This window comes from Pelmatolapia mariae, linkage group LG5 (assembly GCF_036321145.2).
Source record: "Pelmatolapia mariae isolate MD_Pm_ZW linkage group LG5, Pm_UMD_F_2, whole genome shotgun sequence".
NCBI lineage: Eukaryota > Metazoa > Chordata > Actinopteri > Cichliformes > Cichlidae > Pelmatolapia > Pelmatolapia mariae.
This window is the reverse complement of record NC_086231.1, coordinates 494848-508579: the sequence shown is the minus strand read 5'-3', so window position 1 is coordinate 508579 and position 13732 is coordinate 494848. Positions and strand designations below refer to the sequence as shown.

General features: G+C 47.7%; 2 protein-coding genes across 4 annotated transcripts in view; one reads left to right on the top strand and one right to left on the bottom strand.

The window, feature by feature from the left end:
* The window catches only part of LOC134627322 (E3 ubiquitin-protein ligase RNF123), a 98260-nt gene extending 96247 nt beyond the window's left edge, over positions 1–2013 (bottom strand). For 2 of the 3 annotated variants that reach the window (XM_063473290.1, XM_063473292.1), the window contains exons 1-3: positions 1812–2012; positions 1118–1248; positions 950–1034 (exon numbers count right to left, since the gene is read on the bottom strand). In XM_063473290.1, coding sequence (XP_063329360.1) covers positions 950–1034; positions 1118–1199 — 167 coding nt within the window. In that variant the 5' untranslated portion in view covers positions 1200–1248; positions 1812–2012. Of the gene's footprint in view, positions 1–949; positions 1035–1117; positions 1249–1811 lie in introns of all 3 variants that reach the window. The other variant, XM_063473291.1, reaches the window with a different exon arrangement.
* A 1431-nt stretch (positions 2014–3444) lies between these two features.
* Positions 3445–12898, top strand: aldh4a1 (aldehyde dehydrogenase 4 family, member A1). Its single transcript, XM_063473289.1, has 15 exons — positions 3445–3613; positions 5629–5722; positions 5852–5944; positions 6032–6079; positions 6220–6375; positions 6469–6618; positions 7244–7318; positions 7980–8167; positions 8759–8832; positions 8912–9108; positions 10525–10572; positions 10666–10818; positions 11294–11415; positions 11547–11665; positions 12219–12898. The coding sequence occupies exons 1-15, from the start codon at positions 3573–3575 to the stop codon at positions 12329–12331; spliced, it is 1671 nt and encodes a 556-aa protein (XP_063329359.1). The 5' UTR covers positions 3445–3572; the 3' UTR covers positions 12332–12898.
* Positions 12899–13732: the final 834 nt, after the last annotated feature.

Below are 13732 nucleotides of genomic sequence, written 5' to 3'. Positions count from 1 at the left end.
TTATCAAAAAAAGAAAAATAACAATTATTAAAAAACAATTTTGGGAAGTACAACAGTTTGTAAAAAAGACAAGAGAAAGAACTACATCCTAAAAAAACCCTGAAACATAAAAGTCAAAGAAGTCCACGACTATAAAAAATATATCTTACTACAGCATGAACCAAGATTCAAAAACAGAATAAAAACAAAAAGTTAGATAGAAAAAGAATCGGACTTAAATTCAAAACTACGTTTACAATAAATCTGATTTTTTTTCCCCAGAGACAGTCACAGAAATAAGAAATTACCAAAAAGAAACTGGTTACATTTTAAAATGTATTATATAAAAAATGTGTTTAAAAAAACAAAACAAAAAAACAATATATAAACACACACACCCAAAATTCATTTTTGCAGATTATTAAACAGGAAAAAATATAGAAAAATAAGGTTAAAAATGAAAAAAAAAGAAAATTTACAGTTAAAAAAAACAAAAAAAACAAATGAAAAAAGTTTTACATGATTAAAACATTGATGTTTGTTTTTCCACATATTTGTTTTTAGATTTCATGAATTGTATCTGAGTGTGTGTGTGTGTGTCTGTCTGTGTCTATGTTTAAAGCTGCTGAAGGTAACATGAACCTGGCCAGCTTAAATAACGAGGCTCTGAGTCACTAACCAGGAACTCAGGACACACACACACACACACACACACACACACACACACACACACACACACACACACACACACACTCATGCGCACACACTCAGAGTAAGCAGCAGCTGTGATCGCCGGCCTCGTTCCTGCGTCTGGTTTCAGTTTTACAGCCTCACACATTTAAAATAGAAACAAAATCAGACAAATAAAGTCTTTAAAAACTGAACCTGATGGTGCGTCCGGCCTCTTACCTGCTCAGAGATGTGCATCAGAGGAGGAGGAGGGGGAGGGGGGGTTACAGCCTGAGCTTACCTGAGCGAGGCCAGTGTGGGTCCCTGTTTGGTGGAGGGAAACACATGGTGTAGGTAGTCGCTCAGCAGCTTCTCGTTCACGATACCTGCCAGAGGGACAGCTGACTCAGACAGACCAATTGGAGGGCAGGAGTGATGGGTTCCTGCTGAAGTGACTGAGCATTCATACCTGTGGATCTCGGCTTGTCCATGTCTGACGCCAGCCTGTAGTTACGGCGGGTCAGAGCGGTGCCGCCTCCCTTAGAACTCATGGTGTCTGACTGGAGCCACCTGACCCATACACTGCTGCCAGAGACACACCTGTAAACACCACCAACAACGTCGTGTCCAATCACAGCACAGGGCAAGGCAGCTGTGTCACAAACAGCAGCCACATGTTCAGGAGAACGCCTGGCATCTGACATAAACATCTCCTGCCCTCTCTGAGTCATTACCGTGTACTTTTACTACTTTACCCCAATCCTACCTGTGTACTTTTACTGCCTAAATAATTTAATCATGCTGGATTTACTTTAACTGCATGTAACTGATACACTGTGATTACCCTCTCCTAGGTCTAATATTATGTACTTTTATCACCTTGCTGCATACAGCTGATGATAAAGTGTAGTCTCGGGGTAGCCCTGAGCAATGATGAAGCACAGCTAGCTCGGCTGTTAGCATGCCGCCTGACCCCCGTTAGCTCACCGGAGCACTGAGGCTCGGCAGACCGGTCCGTTATAACCCTGTCGGCGGGACTTTGGGGGCTGAGTGTCGAGGTAATCACCGGACACATCAGTCGAGCATCGCTCGGCTGTAGTCAGTTACATGTCACACAGCTGGTAGCAGGCTAACAGCTAGCGGCTAATGACAGCGACACTCACCGCCTCCGGCTGCTCGGACGGGCCGCTGCTCCGCTGTAGCCGCCGCTAGCTCTGGTAGTCCGGCTGATAGTTGTGAATTGAGCCGCTGGGTATCGGCGATAAGAAGCTAATCTCCACAACAACACCGGAGTCTTATCCGCTGTTAACGCCTCTCACGGTACGGAGGGCAGACTGGGACAAGAAGGGCAAAGACGGAAAAACGCGAAGGCAGAAATATATGTGCGTGTGTGTGTGTGTGTGTGTGTGTGTGTGTGTGTGTGTGTGTGTGTCGTCGTTAGTTTATGGCTGTTTAAAACACAATTAAATACAAATACAATTAAAAAGTAAAATGAACGTTTTTAAATATTATTACATATATAATATTATATATTATTAGCTTTAAATATAAATGCTAGCAGCAGTTCACATATTAATTTAAAACAGTCTTACATGCAGCATCAAACACACGTTAAAATATACTGTGACTCTGTGGTAGGCTGAAAAATGTGACACAAGAACATTTAGGAGGATATGAATATGAAAATATAAGCATAATCATTAGTTGGTTAAACTGGTCAGAAATTATAACTTATGGAGTCATTAAACTCTCTCTGAATCTTTCAAATCAAAGCATTGTTTTTGTGCATATGCAGTAATAATGTTCAGAGGGCACACCTGGCTTTACAGACTCCACCTGAGAACCTGTGGACAATAAAAGATCTCGTCTCTTTTGAGTTCAGTCAGAGGTTTATGTCTTCATCTTGTGGTCCTTCTGTGTCATTACTGACTGCAGTTCACGCAGATGACAGCAGGATTAAATAAACGTTTTCATGACGTAAATGACAGCATGACTTCAGAGAGCCAACGTGCTTCATCTTTGGCTCTCACAACTTAGCCATCGTTCATGGCCGTTCATGGCCACCGTTTAATCAGAATCAGAATAAAGTATTCTGATTATTTTCAGCAGCTCTTCTCAGAAGGATAATCCACCTGCCTGCTCCTCCTGGTTTCACAAGTCCAGTGAATCTCAGGACTGGAGCCAGGCCAACACAAATATAAATAGGAGAGCTATGAAACAGGCCGCTTTAATGTGCATGTGATTTATTTAAAATACAGAACACATGTTGAGTTGTATACTTAACTTAAAAAATACAATTTCTGTTTAATTTAAGTTAATATTATACAATTCAATTTTAATAATGAAGCGCAAAAGTATCTATAAAATAAAAAAATATGAAATACAATCAAATAAATTATCAGAGAGACACTGCAGACTTGACCGAAAGATCAAGAACATCGTCAAGTATGGAGCCTCGTTCCGGCCCCTGGAATATGGCTTCTGATTGGCTGACCTGTTTTAACCCTAACCCTAACCCTGTTTTTATTGGTTACTGAGTAGCCAATGGCAGATACGCCTGTGGAAGGTTCCATCGTAGGTAGTGGGGAGGGGGGAATCTATGATTCCTGAAGGTTTGTAAACATATTTGCTCTTCTTTAGTCCAATCTGAGAGATTAAGAATGGTTTTCTAGTGACACGTTAGTAAAGTAGAGTTATGTCACCAATGTGAAGAGACAGCGTGAAGCACTTGAACGACATAAGTAAACCAGTGTCCCCTTCCCGGTCGCAGTGAGTTGGGATGTGTGTGTAGTCGACTAGGGGGGGCGGTGTCACCTGAAAGTTGATTCCGATCGTTTATTGATCCATGCTCCGGCCAGATCAGCTCTGTTAGCGGGTCTATAGGCTTTTTCCTTCAGCGTGAATCAGCAGCCTGTGGCGGGAAGATGCTCCACGTGAGGGCGGCCGTGTGTCGGTCCTGGAGGGGGTAGGTCTGCGCATGTCTCCCGCACGAGACTCCTTGAGTTCTGCAGCATGTCAGTTAGCTAGTTAGCCTCCTCAGGGCCTCCGACTCCGACAACCTGATATCCTGATCGATAACCGATGCTGTGACGGGACGGATCATGCGTGGAGGTCCAGGCTGGCCGTGTGGGGCGGTAACGGTCCAGTGGGTCGCTTGTGACAGGTTTACAGGTTATGTAATGACACCTGATCGGCAGCTGCTGCCTGAACTGACTGCACACAAACTTGAACCAAGTACTTTTACTCAAGTACTGTACGTTTTAATACTACTTTCATACTCCATCACATTCAGGGGAATAGAAGGAAGCACAGGTAAGAAGACACCTGCTAGACATTGTTACCTTTCGCACCTCCAGTGGTGCCATCTGGGTACCACTCCATTAATCCCGGAAGATCTTAAAGAATAAATTTTATTACGCCATTTACCTGAAAGGTGTGTTTAGCTGAGAGGCTCGGATGAAAACAAACAAGATATCTTACAAACATTTGATAAAGAAGTCAGTGTGTAAACTTGGTTTCAAACAGGTGGTTCCAGGAGCCACAACCAAAGGAGCCAGTGCAGGCCGGAGGGCGTGGAAAAATACCTAAATTCAATTCAGTTTTATTTGTACAGCGCTAAATCACAGCAACCGTCATCTCAAGGAGCTTTATAATGTGAGGTGAAGACTCTACAATAACACAGAGAAACACCAACAATCAGATGACCCCCTATGAGCAAGCACTTGGTGGCAGTGGGAAGGAAAAGCTCCCTTTTAGCAGGAAGAAACCCTTCAGCCGTGTATAGTGCTGCGCAAATAAAGCAATGAACCAGCACTGAACCATTTCACCAACTGTATTGAAAATGGGTTCATTCATTCAAAGCGTCGTTTCAGTGACATCTAGTGGTGAAAAAGGAGACAGCGTAACAATGTTGTACTAATGGTGCTGAGTGTAATGAAGGTCTGTGTGGACGATAAAACACAATTTTGCAAAGATGGATGGTCTGTCGATTCTGTGAACTCCTGTAATGTAGTAGTTTGAAGAAGGCGTGCCCGGGGAAACGGAGGATGTGAGGGATGGTAGGGTGTGCTTGTGTAATCAGGGCAGGTGTGGCTGTTTCCATGGGATCGAGATTTCAAGATTTTAATGACAAACAATAATTTTCCACTGTTTTTGTTTCTTTACTTGTTGAAAATGTCTCCAGCTTTCAAAAACGCACATTCACACGGCACTGAGGAGATACAAAGCGTTATCTATGGTCTCGACCAACCATGTGGATTACCTGCTCGTTAAGGTCATCCACTGTGTTTCGCATGATTTTCACTGAACGGGCTCAGATTCATTTTGCTGTCATCGTTTGGGCTGCAGAGCCACATGGGTGTGTGTGAATGCCCGATATGCCACCAGCTGGCGTGCCGCCGCCTCCTCCTCCAATGCAAACAGCAGCTGGCCGACCTTCTGCTCAGAGTTCAGACGGGTTAATCATAGATGGAGGAGGCGCTGCAGCGATCCGGCTCAGCTGGATCCGGCTGGAATAACCAGGTCGTGAGAAACATCAGCAAACAGCGCGGCTCTATAACTGCCTGCACTGACAGATAAACAACAGACCCAGCAGAGAAACATGCAAGTCTGTAATGTCAGTGCTTTGAGACGCTCGGAAAACAGCGGCAACTGACGCAACCACCAATAGGAGGAACGATGCGTGTGATTGACATGTGACGGGGGGGGTAAACACATTAGAGGGGTCGCAGAGAAGAAGAAGAAGCTGTGACGTGAAGACGTGGAGGTCCTGACAGACAGCTTCCCTTCAGTCAGCTCATCCCTGTGAGAGCAGAAAACCTGCAGAGAGGAGACTCTGTGTGTGTGTGTGTGTGTCTTTGGTTACTGATTAGCTGCACAGTTCAGGAGTCCAGCATCCTCCCAGTGGGACCAGTTTGATCAGCTCAAATCCAGCTGCCCCAGGCTGGTTTTATGTACCCTGATGTGTGTGTGTGTTTGCAGGTTTAAGACGTTCCCCTGTGCAGCGGTGGAGGTGACAAATGAGCCGATCCTGAGCTTCAAAGAGGGCAGCCATGAGAGGGTGGAGCTGCTGAAGGTCTGAGCTCACTGTGCTCCTCCTCACCCTCTCTCCTTCTTCTCACTCCTTCGTACCTCTCTCGCCCCTCTCTTACACCTCTCACTCCCTCGCCCCTCTCACTCCTTACTCCCTGCTGTGTGTCTGCAGGCCTTGGCGAGCGTGAAGGGGAGGACGGAGGAGATCCCGTGTGTGGTGGGAGACGAGCACGTGTGGACCAAAGACATCAGATACCAGCTCTCTGTGAGGAAACGCTGGTCGTTCAGTCTCGTCACGTTTACCTTTAGCGCACGCTGAGGTGTCACAGCTCTCTCTCCTTTCCTCTTCCAGCCCTTCAATCACTCACACAAGGTGGCGAAGTTCTGCTACGCTGACAAGGTGAGCTCACCGCAGGTCTGAATGACGGAGGTGCAGCGTGACGGGACTCCTGCCGTCTAATCGTGAAGCGTCCGTGCTCTCGGGGCAGAAACCCTGGTTGTCAGTATGTTTTGGTCATGTCCTCTCTTTGTCCCGTGCAGGAGCTCATCAACAAAGCCATCGCGGCGTCTGTGGCGGCAAGGAAGGAGTGGGACCTGAAGCCCGTCGAGGACCGAGCTCAGATCCTCTTCAAAGCCGCCGACGTCATCAGCGGACCCAGAAGAGCCGAGATCCTGGCCAAGACCATGATCGGACAGGTACGGTAGGCACGAGCCGGGGGGCGGGGACAGATTAACGAGGGGCGTGTCCTCACAGTTGTTTCCCTTGTTGTGTTGTTTGTGGGCGTTCAGGGGAAGACGGTGGTGCAGGCGGAGATCGACGCTGCCGCGGAGCTCATCGACTTCTTCAGGTTTAATGCCAAACACGCCCTCGAGCTGCAGCAGCAGCAGCCGCTGGACGCAGAGGGAAGCGCCAACACGATGCTGTACCGAGGGCTGGAGGTAAAAATCAGGTTACATCGTGACTTCCTCACGTAGGAGACCCGGCTACCCGACGTGGGATGTTCCAAATACCCTGACATCAGCAGAGGATTGATGAATTCACAGCTCGACCGTCAGCTGTTTCCGTTTAACCGTGAACTCAGCGCAAAGGCCGCACGCAGCTCTGAGTCACATGCTCACGCTGTGGTGGCGTTTGTTTGGAACAACCTGCTCGTTAAAGCGAGCCACGTGTTTAGTGACTGTTTTATGACTCGAGAAGAAGCCCCCGTGTGTATGAAGGAGGCTGAGAGTTAGCTGTAGCAACCACCGAAACACATTTTACTCTGCACAACATGACATCACTTCCTGTTGTCGCCATAAGTGGAAACGTGATGATTTTGTGTAGTCCAGCGTAGGACCTGCTGTGAAGCACTGGTCAGAGCGATGATTATGATGGTTTTCTTGTTGCGTGTGCTTTTTTTTCTGTGAACCCGTGAGTGGAAGGAAATGGCGCTCTGGGGCACGTTACATGTGGAACGCCTCCCGTGTCGCACGTAAACAGGTGGACCCGTGAGGCACTTCAGTGCTTCATCCTCAGAGCTCGGGTCACTGCAGCTGACCGCTCTCATGTCTTTGTTTCTTTCAGGGGTTTGTAGCTGCTGTGGCTCCGTTTAACTTCACTGCCATTGGTGGAAACCTGGCGGGCACCCCGGCTCTGATGGTGAGTGTGGTCGTGTTTGTGTCAGCTGACTCACAAAAGCCTCTTTCACTGCCGCGCACTTGGCTCCACTCGGTGTGACTTGCGTCCCGTGACGTCACCTGTTTCTGCAGCTCTGCAACTTCACCAACCAGTCAAGATTCAGTGTCTGATGTTAGAGTCCGACTCTGCTCAGCTGTGAATTTAACTCACACTGTGTGTAGCCCACTGGTGGCTCAGATCCACGTTCTCTTCTGACTTTAATGAATAGACAGTGCGAGGCTGCAGGTAATGCGTCCTACACATCCCACAGGTCACATTCAGGTTTAAGGGCGATCTTCTTCTGATCTTCTCTGGGTGAATCCTGCACTCAGCTCTCAGACTCGTCCAGAGGATAACGTTCCCAAAACTCCAAGATACCGGACAATTTCCCCGTAGTACATGAGAACATAACGATTCTCCCTCAGCTGCCGCTCACTGACCTGACTGCCACGCTCTTTCTGGGGAGAAGTGCATTCATGCTGCGTGATTGATTTGTTTAGGCTAATAGATTAGCATGACACTGCTCTTAATAGAAGCAGCTGTCTTCATTAACTCGCTTTTTAATAAAGTTGTCCTGGTTTCAGCTGTGGCTGATGGAGGATCTCTCCCTGATCTGTAGACGGACTGTTTTCATGTCTTCCAGGGTAACGTCGTCCTCTGGAAGCCGAGTGACACCGCCATGTCTGCCAGCTACTCTGTGTATAAGATCCTCAGGGAGTGCGGCATGCCGCCAAACATCATCCAGTTCTTGCCCGCTGACGGCCCCGTGTTCGGAGACACCATCACCGCCTCGGAGCACCTGGCAGGCATCAACTTCACCGGCAGTGTGCCGTAAGGATGTTTACGACTGTTTCCACACAAGAATGTAACACCCACATTCAATCTCTGAATCTCACTGTGCACCAAAACTGGAGCTCCGCCTTCTTGGACGCTCTGTTAGTGCAGTGACCTCACAGCAGTTATTGGTCAGATCATTAAAATACTCCAGAAGACTCCAGCAGCACAAACACAGTCCAGAGGTTCAGTTCAGGTGAAGCTGTGTCAGCCAAAAAGGCCACGCCCCTAATAATAACAAGCTTAACACAGTTTAAACAGGTGAGATATAAAAACATTGTCCCCTCCCACAGGTGTTAGCTTGTCTCTGACTCCTGTTAAAGGATTGAGCAGTATATAAAACTGTGACGCTAATCCTTCTTTAATACAGCCGTTATAACAGTTGTTATAAAGGAGGACCAAAGGGGCCGTAAAGTTTAACATGCACGGACTGACTCGCTGCTGGCGCCTCTGCTGGATGTCAGTGGAACTGCAGTTTCAGCTTGATTTGTCAGTTTGTCTGGTTCTTTCAGCTTTGTCAGAGTTGATGTGTGAAACGTCTTTCGTCCTCCGCCTGTACGTCTCTTACAAATGGTTCTGTGTTCGTAGGACGTTTAAGCGTCTTTGGAAGCAGGTCGCGCAGAACCTGGACATCTACAGGACTTTCCCTCGACTGGCAGGAGGTCAGGAGCGCTCCTCGCTGTCTGCTCTCACTACTTTCTTTAAAAGCAGCTCGTGTCCATCACTTCTTTGTGTTTTCAGAGTGCGGGGGGAAGAATTTCCACTTCGTCCACACGTCAGCGGATGTCCAGAGCGTTGTGACGGGGACCATTCGCTCGGCGTTCGAGTACGGAGGTCAGAAGTGCTCGGCCTGCTCGAGGATGTACGTACCGGACAGCCTGTGGCCGCAGATCAAAGAGCAGCTGCTCGCCATCCACAAGGACATCCGAGTGGGCGACGTGAGTACAGAGAGCTGCTGCGTGTTGGCGTCGTTAGGAGCGGCGAGCGGCTTTGCTCGCTTCAGATTTCATGTAACACGTTCAGTTTGGTTTTTATCTGTTTGGGCTTTTTTAATAACGTCAGCCGAGAATCAGAACGGGTCATTTAAAACCTCGGGACTTTATGAAGGACGACTCTGATCTTTTTCACTTTCTGTGCACACAAACGTCTGAAACTAACATCGCTCGCTTATAAACCTTAAACACGTGTGGACGAATCGCCCGCATGTTGAGACAAGTGTCATGGTGCCGTCTTCACACAGACCCACTAATGTAAGCTGTGTTCAAGTCCCAGTGTAAAACTGGGACAAATGGGCATCCTCTGTCATCCTCTACTCCTCTGTTGTTTGTTTGTTTGTTTTTAAGTAAAGCAGGCATTGTAAATAAACAGAGCAGCTCTACCACAAAGAGATTTACCCATTAAATTCTTAAATTACACAGCAGCCTTCAGGATTAGTGGTTAAGCTAACACCAGCGTTAGCCTGCTATTATCAGAAAATGGAGAGATTACCATCAAAGAGTTATTTCACATCACCTGGATTATATCTCTATTCAAATGTAGAGGGCTGAGTTGGCACATACTCACTGCAGGGCTGACACACAGTGACAAACATGCTGCTCCCTGACTTCTCCCGGTAGGCTACTGTTTAGTGTCTGTGACTGTAAAACTGTTGTGGTGGGGGGACGAGCTGTTCTGTGTGTTTGGAAAAAGAAAGCCCGCTGTCCCAGCTTTACACCAGGACTTGAACGCAGCTTACATCTGTGCAAAGCGGGCAGCATTAAATTTGTGTCGTTTGACCGCGTGTGCATGTGGCGTCTCCTGTGCGTATCAGGCGATTCGTCCACGCGTGTTTAAGGTTTTGTGGGCGAGTTGCAGATGTTAGCGTAGGTTGAGACGTGCACACAGAAAGGTTTTCAAAAGTCTGAGTTTAATACGCTTTTCATAAATGATCAGTATTTATTCAGGGTTAGATGTTCATTAATAACAATTCAATTTTCAGTTGTGCCAAATTACAACAGGGAGCTTTATATTGTAAGGTAGAGCCTACAATAATAGCTACAGAGAAAAACCCAACAATCATATGACCCCCTATGAGCAAGCACTTTGGCAACAGTGGGAAGGAAAAACTCCCTTTTAACAGGAAGAAACCTCCCACAGAACATCCAGGTGATTCAGCCTGACGTGCAGAAGCATGCAGTCATGTTCGCACTCACGTCCTGCATTATTTGAGCGTTAATGATTTGCTGCAGGTGACTCAGTCAGCTGTGGGCCACAAACAGGACGTGGGGGCGGTCCTAAAGTTTCGCTCTGAGCAGGTTTTAAAGCGCAGGAAGTGTGTGATGTTTGAGTCTCACTGATTTCCTCTGCTTTGTCAGCCTGTCGAGGACTTCAGCACCTTCTTATCAGCCGTGATCGACGACAAGGTAAACATCCTGTCGCGTGGAAAAAATAAGTCTCAGTGTTAGTATGTCGGTGGGTATACGTCATGAGCCCTGTTTGCTCGTCACCTCCTGCAGTCGTTTGGGCGGATAAAGAAGTGGCTCGAACACGCCAAGTCTTCCCCAAACCTGAAAGTCATCGCCGGAGGAAACTGCGACGACAAGAAGGGCTACTTCGTGGAGCCGACCATCATCGAGACCAAAGACCCGCAGGACGCCATCATGAACGAGGTACGGACTGAAAATCAGCGTTTTTACCGGCCCGCCTACAGGACGGCGCTCGTGTGTCCGACAGAAACGACTAAAACTCGCTGACACAAACGAATCGAAGAAGCATCAGCTTGTTTCCCACCTCAGTAACCGTCTCCCTACTTCCTGTGTGTATCCTTCATGAGTCCTTATTTACAGTTTCATGTATGTAGCTTGGTGAGCGCAGCACACACAGGCGTGTCGACGAGCTTGTTTCAGGTAAATGAGCAGGCAGAAGTATAACGTGATGCTGGCTTCCTTCCCCTCACCTGACCTGCGTGCGCGTCCATGTTGTTTTTAAAACCGTGGTTTGTGTGCTCACCGCGAGTGTCACAGATCATGATTACCTCAGCTGCTTTCCTCATGATGGCATGTTGTCATGTTCACGCCATCTGCATGTGTCCGCCTTCCTGATCCCGTGTTTCTGTGTGTTTAAATGAACACGCGTGGTCTGCAGGAGATCTTCGGGCCCGTCCTCGCCGTTTACGTTTATCCTGAGAAGGACTACAGAGAGGTTCTGCGGCTGATCGACGCCACGTCGCCGTACGCGCTGACCGGAGCCGTGTTCGCCAAGGACGAGTAAGGCTCGCCCTCAGCCACTTCCTGTTTGACTGTCAGTGGGTTACAGTGAGAAAGAGGCGGAGCTCTAACAGCGATGGATTCAGAGGAAGTTTGAACTCTGTGTGTTGTTCTGGTTGTTTCCGTCACAGGAAGGTGGTCGACGAAGCCTCCAGAGTGCTGAGGAACGCCGCGGGAAACTACTACATCAACGACAAATCCACCGGCTCCATCGTGGCTCAGCAGCCGTTCGGGGGCGCCAGAGCTTCAGGTTAGCGTCGCCGCTGCTCTGACCTCAGCTGGAGCGTAACAGAGTACATTTACTCGAGTACTTTCTGTTTTGCCGCTGTCTGACTGTTTCTTATGTCTGATCAGAATATCGCAGATATATCTGAGATGTTTGACAAGCTGCTGTTTAGATGAGATCGGACCGAGGTTATTTCTAAAGCACCTCTCACAGACCTGAACACGAGTTACGCCGTCTGATCACCCCGTTTTGTTTTCTTTAAACGTGGAGCAGGCAGAGGTGCCGTCGATCGGCACCAGAGCCCAATATCGCTCGATATCATCGACACAGGTAGCTGACGCATCGGTATCGACAGACAGTTTAAATTTAACAGTTGATTAAAAATTAAAAAGTAAAGAGATGAAAAACACAGTTATGAGTGACATGTTACATATATGTTACACGTGTTACGTAGTTTGTCCACCAGAGGGCACTTACCTGTTGGGAACGCCAAACAACGACTCCGAGCAAAAACGTAAGCGAGGACTAAACGACATGTGACCATAAGAAGTTTAGTGTTGTTTGCTTTGTGTGGCAGGTACAAACGACAAACCTGGAGGTCCTCACTACGTCCTCAGGTGGACGTCTCCGCAGACCGTGAAGCGGACGCATGTCCCCCTCACAGAGTGGAAGTACCCCTACATGGGCTGAGGAGGAGTCCGTCCGTCCGTCCGTACGTCTGTCCGTCCGTCCATCAGCTGAGACCACGCGCGGCCCGATCGCCTCCTCGTCTCGCTGCACTGAACCTGGACGTGTCTTCCATCCTAACACAGCTGCTTTTCTAATCAATCATGGTAGAGTCATCAGTAAGGTCCTGTGAGCACGGCAGGTTCAGGTGTGCGGCTCAGGCCTCAGCTGAGATGATTACTTCATTAATCAGTCGGTATCTGTCCTGTTAAGAGTTAACGTTGGTTTAAAGTTCATGATTTAAAACTCTAGTCGAAGTCTCAGAGATCTGCATCCGTTTCCTGTTTTAGAGTTTTTTCCATTTCTGTGTGACCTCATTTCCTGTGTGACGTAGAAATAACTTCCTGTTCGAGAGCGCAGACAGTGAGCGTCACCTGCAGCAGAGCTCACACCGACTCATCATCGGGCCTGCAGCACAGATGTCCGTCCCTGCTGGTCTGGACTCGACCCGCGTCCGTTTCTTTGAATCAGAACGTGCCTGCCTTAGAAACTCTGATGGTTACTTTTCAACAATAAATAATGGAAACATTTGGTCTTTTATGCTTCTTGTGTTTGCTCAGTCTCACTTCTCAACAGTCTGCACACACATCTATATACCTGCAACACATCAAATTCACCAGGAAGGATATGAAAAGTGGCAGGTTAGCCTTCTTAGACGGTCAGATTTCCATCAGTAATGGGGGACATCTAAAAGCTGATGTAATACAGATCAGTATTTAAGGTTTGACTCTCAGCATCCACTGCCAGTGTTGGGGAGTAACAGAGTACATGTACCAGCCTTACCTAATGTCCACCCTACTGTTACTCATTTTAAGATTGAAACATCTCGTTGGTATGGCGAGTAACCTTCAGTAATAGTAATAAATCACACAGCAATACGTTACTCTCATTGAGTCACATATCGGAATACGTTACAAAATACATTTTGGGGCATGTAATCTGTAGTGGAATACATTTTAAAAGTAACCTTCCCAACACTGCCCACTGGAGCACAAACTGGGTGTCATCAGGACGCTACAACACAGAGCGAACACCATCCCCACTGACACAGAGGACAGGAGAGAGTCTGCACTAGGCTCAAAGCCGCTATCGGCCATGAGGAAGCGCCTTTGAGCCGATAGCGCCTTTGAGCCTAGTGCAGACTCTCGTCAGCAATGAGGCTGAGACTGATACCTCCACCAGCTACATGTCGACTTCCCAGGAGTTTTAGACTTGAGTGACTTAGAAACAGGAACATAGAACCACACACGATGTGAGCAAACACACATGGAGAGGGGAAGGCTGGAACTGAAACAGACCCGCCGTGATTGTAGGATCTTATCCTACAATCTTAAGCCTCTTGAGGCAACTTTTGATGTGATTTGG

Coding starts and splice junctions, on each gene's coding strand:
- aldh4a1 (XM_063473289.1), top strand. CDS start 3,573: ATGCTCCACGTGAGGGCGGCCGTGTGTCGGTCCTGGAGGGG. Junction 8,833..8,911: donor TTTCCCTCGACTGGCAGGAG/GTCAGGAGCGCT, acceptor TTGTGTTTTCAG/AGTGCGGGGGGAAGAATTTC. Junction 10,819..11,293: donor AGGACGCCATCATGAACGAG/GTACGGACTGAA, acceptor CGTGGTCTGCAG/GAGATCTTCGGGCCCGTCCT.